General features: G+C 42.9%; 2 protein-coding genes across 4 annotated transcripts; one reads left to right on the plus strand and one right to left on the minus strand.

The window, feature by feature from the left end:
- Positions 1-63: 63 nt before the first annotated feature.
- fkbp1b (FKBP prolyl isomerase 1B) lies at positions 64-9,492 on the minus strand. The gene is made up of 4 exons (XM_004542189.4): positions 9,353-9,492; positions 8,563-8,610; positions 1,712-1,824; positions 64-853 (listed from the first exon to the last, which is right to left on the minus strand). The coding sequence occupies exons 1-4, from the start codon at positions 9,387-9,389 to the stop codon at positions 725-727; spliced, it is 327 nt and encodes a 108-aa protein (XP_004542246.1). The 5' UTR covers positions 9,390-9,492; the 3' UTR covers positions 64-724.
- A 14-nt stretch (positions 9,493-9,506) lies between these two features.
- Positions 9,507-14,316, plus strand: wdcp (WD repeat and coiled coil containing). 3 transcript variants are annotated; one of them, XM_076873706.1, is made up of 4 exons: positions 9,507-9,633; positions 10,606-12,535; positions 12,692-12,812; positions 13,488-14,316. In XM_076873706.1, exons 2-4 carry the CDS (start codon positions 10,625-10,627, stop codon positions 13,679-13,681), a joined length of 2,226 nt encoding a protein of 741 aa, XP_076729821.1. In that variant the 5' UTR covers positions 9,507-9,633; positions 10,606-10,624; the 3' UTR covers positions 13,682-14,316. The 3 variants fall into 3 exon arrangements, with proteins under 3 accessions (XP_076729821.1, XP_004542244.1, XP_004542243.1); XM_004542187.3 differs by lacking the exon at positions 9,507-9,633 and adding an exon at positions 9,781-9,876; XM_004542186.4 differs by lacking the exon at positions 9,507-9,633 and adding an exon at positions 9,818-9,951.
- Positions 14,317-14,378: the final 62 nt, after the last annotated feature.

Here is a 14,378-nt window from a genome sequence, read left to right on the forward strand (position 1 = left end):
TGGTAAACAGATTCCTCTGGAAATAGCAATCAGTCACTCACAAATCACACAAAGGACACAGACTTTTTAACATAGTGCATGCCACTTTATTCAAGAGTTGGTCAATAAACTCATAGTAGCAATGGCTCTTAAAGACTTCTGTACAGTATTGATTGGGTTTGATTTTATAGGTTACACTTGCATGTTCACAAGGATTATAAAATATACCAAACACAGCAACATCATTCAGAGCATTCAGCAGGACAAGCCTTTTTTCAAAGTGGCGATGCAGACAGTGGTATATAATGCCCAGTAAATATACAGAGCAGACATTGTACTTTTAACCTATGTACCCTCAACTCCGCTGTTCAAACTGTAAGGCAATATATGTTTTGATTGCAATGTAGTACGGCTTTTCAAAGAGAACAGGGATCAACAAAATTTACAACATTAAATGAAGTTCAACAAAACAAGCATGTGTAACAAACAAACCAAAACGTGTGTGTGTGTGTATAAGAGTCTTGTACGACATGAACATTTTCTTGCAGCATCTAGCTCAAAACGATGGCAACGAAGCAGAAGATGCGTTTAAATACCTAACTGAAGAAAAAGACGAAGGCTGTGAAAACAGAGAAACATAAGAGCGGGTGGCTGTGAGAGGCAACAGTCGGGTATAGTCTCCCGGTTGTGGGTTATGGTGAATGCAGCCCCATTAGCCTTCTGCCTTTGCCTTCTACCCCATGCGTCACTCCAGCTTAAGCAGCTCCACATCAAAAATAAGGGTTGCGTTTGGTGGGATAACTCCGGGGTGGCCTGTTGTTCCATAAGCCATATCCGGTGTACAGGTGATTTTAGCCCTCTGGCCCAGGCTCATCTGCAGCACAGGAGAGGAGAGGCGAGGGGACAGCAGAACACACTGAGTATTTATGTGCATTTTCTTGTACTTTACGCCTACGCCCGAAAAGTCCCTTGTCACAGAACACAAAACACTTTTTGACTTGTAAATTAATACCCTATTCAAGTGTCCCTGTAAACAATAACAGTGTGACAGTTGGCAGGCAAACATAATACCAGGAACCTGAAACACAAGCAGATATTCGGAACTCAGGGCTTTTGTTTGCGTACTTTACCAAGAGGCCCGACCACAAGTAAAATATGAGAAACTGCATAGTTTATTCTCCTTTCATAACAGATCTTGGTTTCTACTCACTGCAGCTGTAAAAGACCACTTTCAAGCGGACAGCAATCAAGTCAGCTACTCAGCATTACATACACAACTGCAGAAAATAAGTAATGTCAGACTGCTGTTGCTGTTGATGCTGTGACTCCATTTGTCCTCATTCATCTGTTTTCTCTAACTGAAAACTCTGTAACTGTGTATTTTCTGTGGCTGCCATTATCATACAAGAGCTGAAGGAAGGAATGTGTTACAGCTGAACCGATCTGAACTCCAATAGCTACAGTAGAATCTGTTTTACAGCCTCCTTCTCATTGTTGCTGACCACTGCAGTGCATCTAAGCACAATTTAAAAAACAAACAACTGCAGTGGTGCACCTGTTCACTGTATGAGAGCACCTTCAGAATTGCAACTAACTGTTAGGTATGATCAATTAAAACCTGGCAGTATAAATGAATAAATGAAGTTCAATATGTACTTAGAACATGGAATGCATAACGTACTGCTTAATACTAAAAGACAAAACAAGCAGGGCCTCAACCTTCCTCTCTTACCTGTGCTACTCCTTCTTCCCAGCCTTTAATGACCTCGCTATGTCCAATCTTGAACTTGAAGGGCTTGTTCCTGTCTCGCGAGGAGTCGAACTTTTTCCCGTTCTGCAACATACCTGCCAAAAAAGCATATGAAAACAAAATTTAGAGGCAAAATAAACTCAAAAATCAAAAGTGCATGGGCATAGTTAGCTGCTGCAATAACCAGGAATTTTTCTGGTGGGACTTCTTGGGTCTGTTTCAACTTCTCAAATGAACAGAGGAAATGTGAATCAGGAAGAACTGGCCTGGTTTAGTGGATTATTTTTAAAGTTAACTAGGCCATTGCTTAACTGTATGTAGACCACAGCGAGAGAAAGGGGTAACAAAGGCAAAGCGGGACTCAGCTCCTTCAGAACAATGACTGACCATTCAGGCATGACAGGGCTGTTGTTGCTGTGGCGGTTAAACTACTAAAGGCATGAAAACACTAAATCATTTCATTAGCCACAATCTCAATCCCTGTTCTTTTACTCTGAAAAGTCGTGAACTTTGGGAACCGTTGGCGGCCAGAAAAAAGCAACAGGAGCAACTTAATGGTGTTTGTTATTTTCTCTGCACAATCTATTGTTGTGGAACAGGAAACTTGTAACTGCAAACAAAGTTCAAATAACTGAGATTGGAGATTCAGAGATTATACAATATAATGCAATGCTGTGCATTACCAACCAATATAATAATGTGTTTTATTTCAAGTAATTAACATATTTAATATAATAAGATTTTAATAATAATAATATTTTGTCCTCCATCCTCTAGAAATACAGATTAAAAGGTTTCGTTTTTACATAAATAAATTAAATAATAAAAAAATAATAATAATGATCCGCTATCACTTTGGAGGTTGTTCTGGTACATTATTTTATCTCTATGTCATAGTGTGAATACTTGGCATTTAAAGCTGGTGTTAGCTGAAGTTTAGTTACAGTGTCTTGCTCATCCAGTCATATGAAAGTTGGTACTGTACTCCTTCTCCACTTTCATTCCCCCACTAAACTTAGAAGGTCCATCATTTCCAAGAAGTCCAGTAGCCCAGATATGAGCGGGCTGGGCCAGGAGTTGCGGAGTCATCAGGTTCACACCCCCTGGTGAATACCACCTGCTGCAGGGCATTCGAGTAGCAGAAACACAAAACCTTCTTGCAGAAAAGTCGTTTGAGTTTCTAGCAGCAGTTGGCTGCACACTGAAGAAAAACCCTGACACAGAAAATGCATTTCAGCTAAACTGAAATGCATTTTTACAGCAGTGCATACTCCTGCAGGTTGGGGCTGTCTCTGTGCAGTTTGCATGTCCTCCCTAAGCCTATGTGGGTTTCCTCTGTGTGCTTCGGTTTTCCCCCACATATGACAAACCTGTTTGTTAGATTAATCAGAGATTACCTGTCTATCTCAGCCATGTGATAGAGCGTTCCGGATGAACCCCAATTCATTGCCCTGCATCTGTTGTAACTGGTTTCAGTTCACTCCAAACTCAAAGATGGAAAAGAAAAATACTGGTGGCTGCCAGTGCTACCCCTCAGCTTCCTAGTGGGTATCAATTTGTTTGGTAGTGTATAAATAGTATCAATTTCAAAATCGTACGTCACCTTTTTCTCAACTCATCACATTCACAAGATTTTCAGAAAACTTGACCTCTGACCTAGAGGTCACTGAGATTTGAAGTCGTCTGATATTTATAGTAGATGCAACCACCGTATCAAAATCCTGCAATTCCTCTGTGACAGGAATGATAGACCGAACCACATATTTCAGTCTTTACACACTTCTTTATTTCGGATGTCGCTTCTTAGACACAGCCGGAGCTTAGCTGACAGCCACACACAACAACAACAACAAACCCCAACCTCAGGTCCCGGCACGTTTAATATAGGGGAGGCGTGATGAGCTGATCGAGCTCAGGTGTGTCAGCCTCCCCCACAGCCGTGCCACGAACCATGCCCCGCCACAGCTTCATTCTGGAGTTATCCCAGTCACAAGATTTTAAGAAAACTTAACCTCTGACCTTGGCCCTGAGGTCGAGGTTCAACCAGCCCTGAAATTTTTATTAGATGCACCGATGCGCCTCCATTGAGTCGTTCTCAAGTTATTGCATTGACAAACTTCTGTGTTCACGCCGCCCACCCACCCAGTGGGGTGACGACAATACCCCACCGTGTTTTTACGGCTGATGTGTAAAAAATCGATGGACTGTGACACAACAGAACGCAGACACAACAAACACACTCATGCTCAGTGTGTCCTTCCTGGCCGGGAGGGAAAGTGGGCCGGCCTCTGGTGCTGGCCCCCCGCCCTCCGTTGTAAAGTGAAAATTTACAAAAACAAGGCAGAGGCTCAATCAATACACATCCTCAAAATATCATCAATATATCAGTCGGGCTCCAGTCTGGACACAGATAGCTCATTTCACACAGGCAGCTAGGTGTCTGCCCCTGCCAGACCACACCCTTCACCAGGGGTGGCCAGCATGGGACCAGGCTAAACGAGGACCAGGCCGTGGACTATGAATTGCAACACATTGGACCCTGTGTTAATATTCTATAATAATCTGTTTCCTGGAGATCACAGAGATAGCCATAGCAAAATCCCAAACTGCTAACTAAACCACACTCGTATCACTGCTCTATTATCACTATTTGTACAGCCGAGCATGGGTGAGGTCTTTGCAAAAATACAGCCAAGCCTGTCCCTTCTGAGGTTGGCTCCTAGGCTCTCCTTGTGAGAAGCTTACACTTGGTAGTGGCTAGCTATCGCTGTAAAAAGCCATTCCACACAGGGGTGGGGCTATTTTTACTTTGTTTACCTTATCCTGTCTTAGCCCCTGTCTAGGATGGCTGCCAACACAGCAAGCCCCTTGGCTCAAATGTGGATGAAATGAGATGTGTGTAAAGCTATCTGAGTATGTGACTCACATGTCTGCTGTGTTTCACACCTGCAGGCACAGACATCTTAATAACAAGAGTCTTCATCATTCTTCATTTCTATAGCCAAGCAACTGGGATAGGGCATATGAGTAAAGTTGACACCGGAGCCTGAAAGTAATCCTCAGCCATGACTTAAAAGTTACTCTAATACTATCATTAAGTGCAAAAAGAGCTTTTTTCTAACTAGATATGGAGTGTCCTAGATCTTTAGTGGAGCCTAGTAGTTCACTTGATAAATAATAATGTGCTCGAATATCACTTTTCCTCCAGTCTTGCCTGCCAAGTAGGTGCTGCATAGATATTCGATCCATGTTCATAACACAAGTTGCAAAAAGCCTGTGAAGCACTCAGACAACCCAATAGTCAATGATTTTCAGCAGAAGCCTTTCTACTAATCTTGGAGCCTCCCATTGTTTGCTCAACTATATGAACAACCACTCTCCCATGGAGGAAGACTTTGGCATCTTCTGACACACAGCTTGATCTATTTCTGGGTCAAACACGTAGAACCGCGAGGTCTCAGTTTCTGTCTGTTTTATGCTAAAGTCTGGAGGACAAACATGGTAAGGTATGATGTCCACATTTAGGAATGACATCACATGCAGCACGAGCTTCATGTCAAAAGAGGCTACAATGCCATTCATCTTCGTAGCTTAGTGCCATACTTCATCAAACTTAAAACCGCATGAGCTACTTTTGTTGTCTCATGTTGACTGACATCAGATCTGCTTTAATTTTCCTCTTGCAGCAAAATGAGCTTCAGACTGCAGGACTGCAGCTGACAGAGCTGCCACTCTGTGAGCAGACTTGCAGTCAGCCATGAGAGAAACAAGAATGCAAGACAGGATAAATTATTGGAGGCCTGAGCCATCAACGACCACTCGGCTAATTTGGGTGGCTACAACTTTCACCAGAGTGAGAAGAAGGTCGCTCGCATATCTGAGCGTCTGTGTGCTTCTGGCATGTGTGCATCTGCATATTCAAAATCCCAGAGGTGAAAGTGAGAGTCAAAAATTGCACAGCATTAAGAGAATGCGTGAGAAAGCCTCTCCAGCAGAGTGGCTTCATATCCCAATATGTATTGGGAAATCACTCTCTCTCCTTACTCTTACTGTTTGCCTTTGCTATCTGGAAAACACCAGGGGAGGGTGGAGTGGAGTTGAGGGTACAGTCTGTGTTTTTGCACCGAGAGCCAGCTGACTTATGTTACAAATCCACACCAACCTGTATTACAAACATTATCTTTTTTTCAGAGTGTCAGCTAATCTTGTCGTGTAGCTTTTAATTAAAACACTTGTCCTCTGGGGCACTGAAACTGTGAAGTATAATCTTAAAACTTCCCTGCCTCAGTTTCTTACAAATCCCTTGATAACTACCTGAAACTAGTTGAACCGATGTATCAAATTTAACTGGGTTAACATAATAACAGTTCAGCAAGGAATTAAAAAAAACCTCCTCCCTCACTATAGGATCGGAGACTTGTTTATGAGTCCATAAAAACCTTGATGTGAGGAACACATTATATCAATTCTGCAGATTACAACACAAATACTCCCAGATTATCTACATAAACCACATTCTTAGCCAATTTCATGTGTTCATCACCAAGTTCAGCTCTACCCTTAAATATATTTTGCAAATGCACTTCCTGCATTTATACAAAACTGTATTTATAGCTCTTTGGGCGTTCCTTTATTGAAGCCTCAGTTTGGCTCAACTATGTATTTTTGAGTTGTATTCCAATAAGTATAAGCATCTTATGAGTAAGTTAGCGTAAATCGAAACAAAAAGACAAACAAAAGATGGGGAGTACAGTACCTCAATGAAATAGGTGACGAATGTAACAAAAAGAAGAGTACCCATGCTAATTGTTGGGGGTGGCTATGGATCAAGTGGTAGAGCTGGCTGTCCATCACCAGCTCCTACAGTCCAAGTGTCAAAGTATCCTTGGGCAAAATACAGAACTCTGAGTTTCCCCTGATGCATTCATGGAAGCGTGAATGTGTAGTAAAGTGGTTAGGTATGGATAAAAGCAATGGATGCATATGTGATTAGGATGAGATTTGTAATAGAAAGTGCTTTGAGTGCTCAAATTGAGTAGAGAGGCACCATGTAATTCCCAGTCGATTTACCATTTGTAGATTTTGCAGACAGGATTCTTTACATTTGTCCCTCTTATAAATAAAAAAATGCAACAGGTAACAACACGGAGAAAGGAAATAAAGCAGAAAAAGGAAAAGCTTTTTTATATGTGCAATCCAGCAGAGGTGGTGCGGTCTTGATGGAGTTTAAAACTTAAAGGGGACCTATTGTGCTCATTTTCATCCCCTATGTTTAATTCTTGCTCACAGCGAGAGAAGGTCTGCATTATTTGCAGATCTAAATTATTCTTACTTTAAGATTAGAAATACTTTATTTGTCCTAGTATTGGGAAGCTCTTTATATAATCCTGGGTTTTGATGCATTACCTAAACGTCAACAACCTCACCAGAACCCAAAGTTAGACACCTTTAAATCCCAAAACTCTGATGCACGATTCGAATGAAACAAGGGACCAGAACTGGGCAAATTCTACCATTCTTGGCATGGACATGAGACTGGCCGCTCAGCCTCCAGTGTGTCCGATTACGAGTTTCACGCATAGAGCAGTGCAACAGGACCAGGCAAATGAATTAATTTTTAATTAATTTTTGGCTTTCAATATTGTAACAATATATCCATCCACCCATGTTCATAACTGCGTATTCAACAGTAGAGGGGAGCAGAGACACCAAGTGTCAATCAAACCCTTACTCTAGAATGCTATGTGGCACATCTCAAGAGCCTAACTTCACAATTTGAGACGTATAAATTAAGATTACATTCGCCTGACATATGAAGGATCCCCAGTTCCAGACACAAACCCAGCCTCGAGGGATCACCAGCTAGTCTACTTACAGGGCCAGACTGAAGCAGATATATGGAAGGGTTGCATCAAACATGCAGATCCATCCACTAGGCGACTCAATGGAAATAAGGCAGCAGCCAAAAAAATGGGATACCTGAAATTAGGCTTAAAGGCAAATCCAACTTTCCCCAGAAGAGTTTACAGCACAACATCCTAGTATAAGGTACAGTATAGGGCATAGTTGTTGTGGATCGTTTTGTCTCTAATGACACACACACACACACACACACACACACACACACTAGTCAAACAAAGCTGCAATTTTCACATAAGGTTAAACACTATGCATAGGTCAATCAAGATATACAGCCAGTATTACAATAGATTAGGAAAATCACATTAACCCATTTCAAATGATGAAAATGAAGTCCCAAAGCTACAAGATGGAACTACATGGACGTGTACGTTCAATAAAAATAAATAAATACTTACAAACTCGAAACCAACCCTCTTTACTACACAGACCATAGCCAGAGTGTGTACAATTGCATTTATAACCACATAATAACCATGTGATACTCAGACAGTCAACAGACGAGATGCCAGCGAGGTTTATTTACTTTCTGTCTGACCTAGTTGTGTGGTCTGCTAACCCGAGGCCATAGAGCAACCCAAATTCATTTCCCAAAAGTCTCAGCGTCTTATTGTCCCACCTAAAAACTTGGCAATCTGACAAGACACAAACAGGAAAAACATGCCCATTTGAATGAATATGTGCATGTCAGCACACCCTAAAACAAAAACAAAAGAAAAAACAGTATTTTCTGGTTCTGTCGGCAACTTGCAAGTGTAACCAACACTCAGTTACACAATGTTACGAGCATTTTGCGTATTTTGAAAGCTTGGTGTGTTGTGCACATATTTCCCCCTATGGACTCCAAGACAGAAAAAAATGCAGAGAATGAAAAAAGGGGGGGGGGGAGAGAGAAGAAAGAGAAAGGAAGTTACCTATGTAATGAACAACACATGTTTGGCCTTTCTTTGGAAATGTTCTTCCTGTTAATGAAAGAGAGAAAAAACAAGTGTTAGTGTGTGTTTGTATACTCTCTGAGGCTGGCAGGTTAATCTTGTAATTAGACTGGCAGTCTCATTAGCAAATGCAAGGTTCAGTCTGGTGGGGTGCTGATGCCAGTACTGTTGCACCCTCTTTACACTTTCGGACATACTAAAGTGAGATATGCATCTGTCATCCTCATGCTGTAACTTTAGCCTGCAGGCATTTTTTTTCCTACATAGTAATAGAAATAGTAGAGTAATTAGCTATCAGATGCACTTTAATTTAGCAGTGCCTATAAGGACACTGTAGTCTGCCTTACCCAGCCCTAGATTTGGTGTCTTTCACTCTTGAGCTGACTGACTGCTTACACATGAGTAACTCTTCAAATGTTTCCCTACGTGCCTATGTGCTAATGCTCAATTTTAAAACACCGGACGGAGTTTGACTTCACAGGATAGAGAGTTCTAGAAAGATGCCGTGCAGGCGTCAATGATTTTAAACTGTAAAAGAAGAAACTAAACTAAAATCAAAACAGGGTAAAGCCGCAGCATACTACCGTTAATTGCTAAATATCTACGGGATATATTCAGTCGCGTCGCACACATCTTAATATTAATCTTGACAAAAAAAAAGTAAATATTTAAAAATATCTGAATGGCATTCCGGGGAACTACCGTGCCCCGACAACACCAGCACCACCAACCCTCATCAAAGCACACATAGGCGAATAAATCCGCTTACCATCACCGGGAGATATCGTCTCGACCTCCACGCCCATGGTTGTGCTGCTTCAAATATTAGCTATAAAGCATACAGCCGACAAAGCTTTTTTTTCTTAGAGCCAGTTCTACCCTTTTGCAGCTACAAGTCGGGCTTTAGCGACAGAAACCAGGCATTCACCCACCCGCGGTAGCTACAGCCAACCGTGAGACAGCCAAGATATTTTCCACTTCGCAGGGAGGCAGCGTAGAGATCTACAACCCCACTACGTACGTCGTCTTCAGCCCTGCAGACCCCTGGAGGTGAAATAAAGCTCGTGTGTCTAATGTCAGTTGAATTTTCATTTTCTGGTTTGTCATAGTCTTTATTAAGTTTATCAAGTCCCTCTAAGTAAGCCAATTGTTTTTTATTAATTCGGGCTATATAAAACTAGAGCGCTTGTTAAAAGTGAACTACGTCTCCCACAATGCACCGAAACTGTCGAGTAGTTTTGCTTCCGTGTCATTTACTAAGAAACGTTGGAGGCGATTTTTAACCGGTAAAACGTGAGTTTGCTGACATGAGAGTTAATGTTCACTGTTTTATACGAGCTCCTTGGAACGTGTTTTTAGTTTTGTAAGGTATGCTGAGCTTTAAAACTCATGTTTGTGTCGAATCTAGCTTTAATTATCTGTTTGCGCGATATATTTTTTAAAGGGAAGCAGCAAGTTAATCTCGCTAGTGATTTCCAATGTTTATTAATTGAATTAATGAGCATTTCTCCTTTTCGTGGTTTGTGTCTACGCGTTTTAAGCTGATGTGCAGTAATCAATCCACACAGTAAATCTGTTTTCTGAAGAATCTGATTGTGTTTAATGTGCTCCAGTGTTAAAATGGTGTTTACATTTTAAGTCTGTTACAGTTTTCTTTCTCTGATGACGTGTATTTGAAGACTTAATGTACTTTTTGTAATCATGTCAGAGTCTAAAAAGACAAATACTTTAATGAGACACTCTTATTCAACACATACTAATGTTAATACCCTTAGGTCCTAAAGGGCCTGTGTGTTGTTAAGGTCATCAGGCGTAAGCAGCTATAGGTGTTCGTCACCACTGCCTCAGGCACAGAGGGATTAAAGCATGTACTTGGAAGGAGACACGAGAGGCTTTTGCTATTCTTAATCTGCATAGGTAGCAATAGCCACTCGTCGTCAAGACCCATTTAGAAGACATACAGGACTCTATTATCAATGTTAACGCTGTGACTCTTTTGTTTTCTTTTTCTCTTTGGATAAGCTTCTTCATACCTGCCAGGATGGATCTTGGTAAGGCAAAGCTGCTCAGGACAGGTCTCAACACACTGCACCAAGCCATCCACCCTGTGCATGGGATTGCTTGGACAGATGGCAAGCAAGTCTGCCTAACATCTCTCTACTTTATCAACGGCGACGTGAAGTTTGGCGACACAAACGTCATCGGGCAGTTTGAGCATGTCTTCGGACTCTTCTGGGGCCCCCTGTGCTGCTCTGATTCTCCCGCCTTGCTGGCTGTGCAGCACAAGAAGCATGTTACCGTGTGGCAACTGCAGCTCAGTGCTCTTGAACAGAACAAGCTGCTGTGCACGCAGACCTGTGAGATGAGCGAGCCTTTCCCCTTGCTTTCACAAGGCTGCGTTTGGCACCCTAAACTGGACATTCTTGCTGTGCTGACTAAGAGAGACACCTCTGTGCTGTTTTCTGTCAGGGTGGACAACAGAAGAATCAAAGCAGATATCAAAGGTAGTGGACTCATCCACTGTGCATGCTGGACTAAGGATGGCACACGCCTGGTGGTGGCTATAGGCAGTGCCCTTCACTCCTACATCTGGAATGACATCCAAAAGAGTCTGGTGGCCTGTTCCTTCTGTCCCATCTTTGACGTGGGAGGCTATATCTGTGCCATTGAGGCCACCGGGGAAGCTCAAGTAGCTGTGGCTACGGAGCTGCCGCTGGATAAATTATGTGGGTTAAATGCTGGCATAGCGTTCGACTTACCAGCAGAGACAGAGGCCCTGCACGGCCATGGCTCTCACATGTCAGATGATGACAGCCTTCTGGATTGGAGGAGAAGATCCTTCGAATCGGAAAGGTCCTACATCCCTAGCTCAGGTCCTCTTGATATTACCCATCTTCTGGCGAGACACCGTCGCTCTGACCCCAGCCCCCTTATCCACTTGCGTCGCAGGGACACTGTAACAGGCTCCGGGCAGGACTCCTCGCACCTCATTCTGGTTACCTATGAGCGAAAGGTCACCACCACTCGTAAAGTCAGCATTCCAGGGATTTTGGTCCCAGACATTGTGGCTTTTGATCCCCGTGGTTCCACAGTTGCTGTTGCATCAAACACATGCAACATGGTTCTTGTGTACTGCATCACAGCCTCCACGATGCCAAACATACAGCAGATCTCTCTGCAGCAGAACGAGAGACCCAAAGGAGTCTGTTTCCTCAGCGATAAGATTTTACTGTTGATGGTGGGTCGCCAGAAGTCCAACGACCCCGCCTTCCTCCCATCTGCTAACACTGACAAATATATTCTTCATCTCATAGCCAAAGAGTTGATCTACGATGGAGAGTCGCCTATGTCTCCTATCATACCATCCTCCTCTGCTCAGAGCCATGAGTCCACCTCTAATTTCTGCACAGGGATTAGGAGGCACTCAGAGCACCTGTCAAAGGATGACAGAGAGCGCCCAGGGATAAAAGACTTGATACTGCCTGGAAGGGGGGTAGTTTGCTCACCGGGGAACAGGCGGAGATTGGTCGAGGAGGTGAGAAGCAGCGAGCACAGCCCCATCACCAGCTCTGTGGACTTATCAGACAGAGCCCCGTCCAGTGCCTCTTCAGTTACAGTGGAAAACTTTGACATGGACCATGTCAGCCGCATGGCCAGCCTGGCGGTGGCCGGACAGGTCAGCAGAGATTCCAGCCGAGCCAGTTCTCCTCGCTTCGAACCATCTGACAAGATGCACACAGAGCCGAAGCTGCCTATGCCTGAAAAGACTCCCGGCAAGGCCAAGGAGCGCGCGCTGGAGCAGCTCATTCACAACATGGAAAGACTTTTTACACGCTTTGCAGAAGTGCAGCAGTGCCTGACAGAAATCAGAGATTACACTCAGAATGGCAAAAAGGCCCCAAGTGTCTACCCTAATGCCAGCGAACCCCCGTATGTCAATGTCACATGCCAGGTACAGTTTTACGTGTTATGTTTGATACCCTATTATATATATATATATAAGTTATATAAGTTAAGTAAGTTAAATAAGAATATTGCATTTTTTAACATAATAATAGCCACGAGCATGTCTCTTTCCATCACATTTCCTTTCTTTGTGCTCACGCAGAAGCAGTTGTCAGAAAATGTTTTTATTGACGAGCGGAGGCCGGTGCTGCTGTGCGACGGGAAACTGTGTCTGCGTGCGCTCCAAGACCTCTTCAACCTTACCATCGTGGAGATGATGTATGGTATGTTCACAAAATTGGATTTGGCATCAGTAGGTCAACAGTAACAAAGTATAGCAAATAGCACGTGTCCTCTGCTACTTGTTTTCTGTTGTTTGTGCATTTTAAGTGGCATTTCCCTTAATGTAAAGCAGTACCTAAGCTGCCTTTGTGCAAAAGCCTCATCTGTTGTTTTTCATGTGCGATTAACCGTGTTGTGACACAGGGTGTAAAGGGTTAATTAACTAAAATCACTCTGAGGAAATTTCTTCTGGTCCTCAAGTGGGGTCAACTGCAAGTCATTGACTAAATGTTAAGATCTGTATGCTCTTGCTGGCTTTATTCACCATGAAGGCATCCCCCTCAGATTGCTCTGTACTTTATAAGAAACCTTATTTATTGCAGTCAGTTGTAATTTCAGGCAGCTTGTGGTGGCATTGTTCTTCCGATAGCGTGCGTGAGCTATAATTGGAAGTGATTAAAAGCCTAAGTCAGATTATAAGGTCTTAAACAAAAGCAGCTTACTACCATTTAATGTGCATAGTGTTTTGTTGCTGCTGTAGCAAAGACTGGCTTTCCTAAACTGAGACCACCAAAATGTAGGTCGCACAAACTACAGTTTCTAAACTACACTGACATTTAGAAAACCATACTAAGTCAAAAAGTCCTAATTGTCGTTTTGTTTTTGTTTTTCTCCAGGACCGTTGTGGGTTGTACTTGTGGCAGATGCAGATGGCTTTGTCCCTCTGACATTTAAGCCTAAGGAGGAGCTCACGGTGCGGAACGGGAAGCGGAAATCAACCCTGCGGACTCCCGGGAGTCCAGAGAACTCTTGCCCATCCAGTCCAGCCCCCAGCCAAAGCCCCAACACAACCACAGAGGCCTCCGTGTAGCCACTCCTAACGCACAGTTCAATATATGGACTCACAAAACAATGTCCCTCTGTTATCATGATGTATTCGACTGTCAAATGGACCGCAGCTGTATGACAAAATTACTCTTGTGTGTGTTGAAATGACAGCCGTTTGACAAGAGATGCTCATTGCACTCCATGCATTGTTTACATTTTCTTCTTTTAAAAAAACAAAACCTGTGCAGTTCATGTTTTTGCTGAAGCAGGACGTGCTGATTAGCAGTCCAGCAACAGCGGCGAGTACGTTTTAGATATGTTTGGGACATGTTTCTGATTGTTCTGACGTCTTATATGAACAAATGGAGGCTAATGTTTTGTTTTTTTTTTGAAGCAGAAGTAGATGTATGAAATTCAGGTTTTACACTTAAAATGTCAAGTTTAGCACTTTAACATCTCAAATGTTCTGTCTACGAGAGACCCAAAGGATTTTCCATCCTGCTAGAATTTTAACACGTTCAGGAAAACCCATGTGACCACTAGAGGGGGCAACAGTCAACAGTAACTTTTCTCTCATGGTCATACCCTGCTGTTAGGACCGCTGTGGTTTGTTTTGAATGTCCAAAGAAAGGAATGCTTGGGGAGCTTTCTGAAAATTAAATTTGTATATGTAGTGCTTCCTCGTCTGTTATTTTCCACCGCACCACCTCCTCGGTAAAGATCCCCCCAAAACAACCATT

The sequence above is a fragment of the Maylandia zebra genome, linkage group LG15, assembly GCF_041146795.1.
Source record: "Maylandia zebra isolate NMK-2024a linkage group LG15, Mzebra_GT3a, whole genome shotgun sequence".
Taxonomy (NCBI): domain Eukaryota; kingdom Metazoa; phylum Chordata; class Actinopteri; order Cichliformes; family Cichlidae; genus Maylandia; species Maylandia zebra.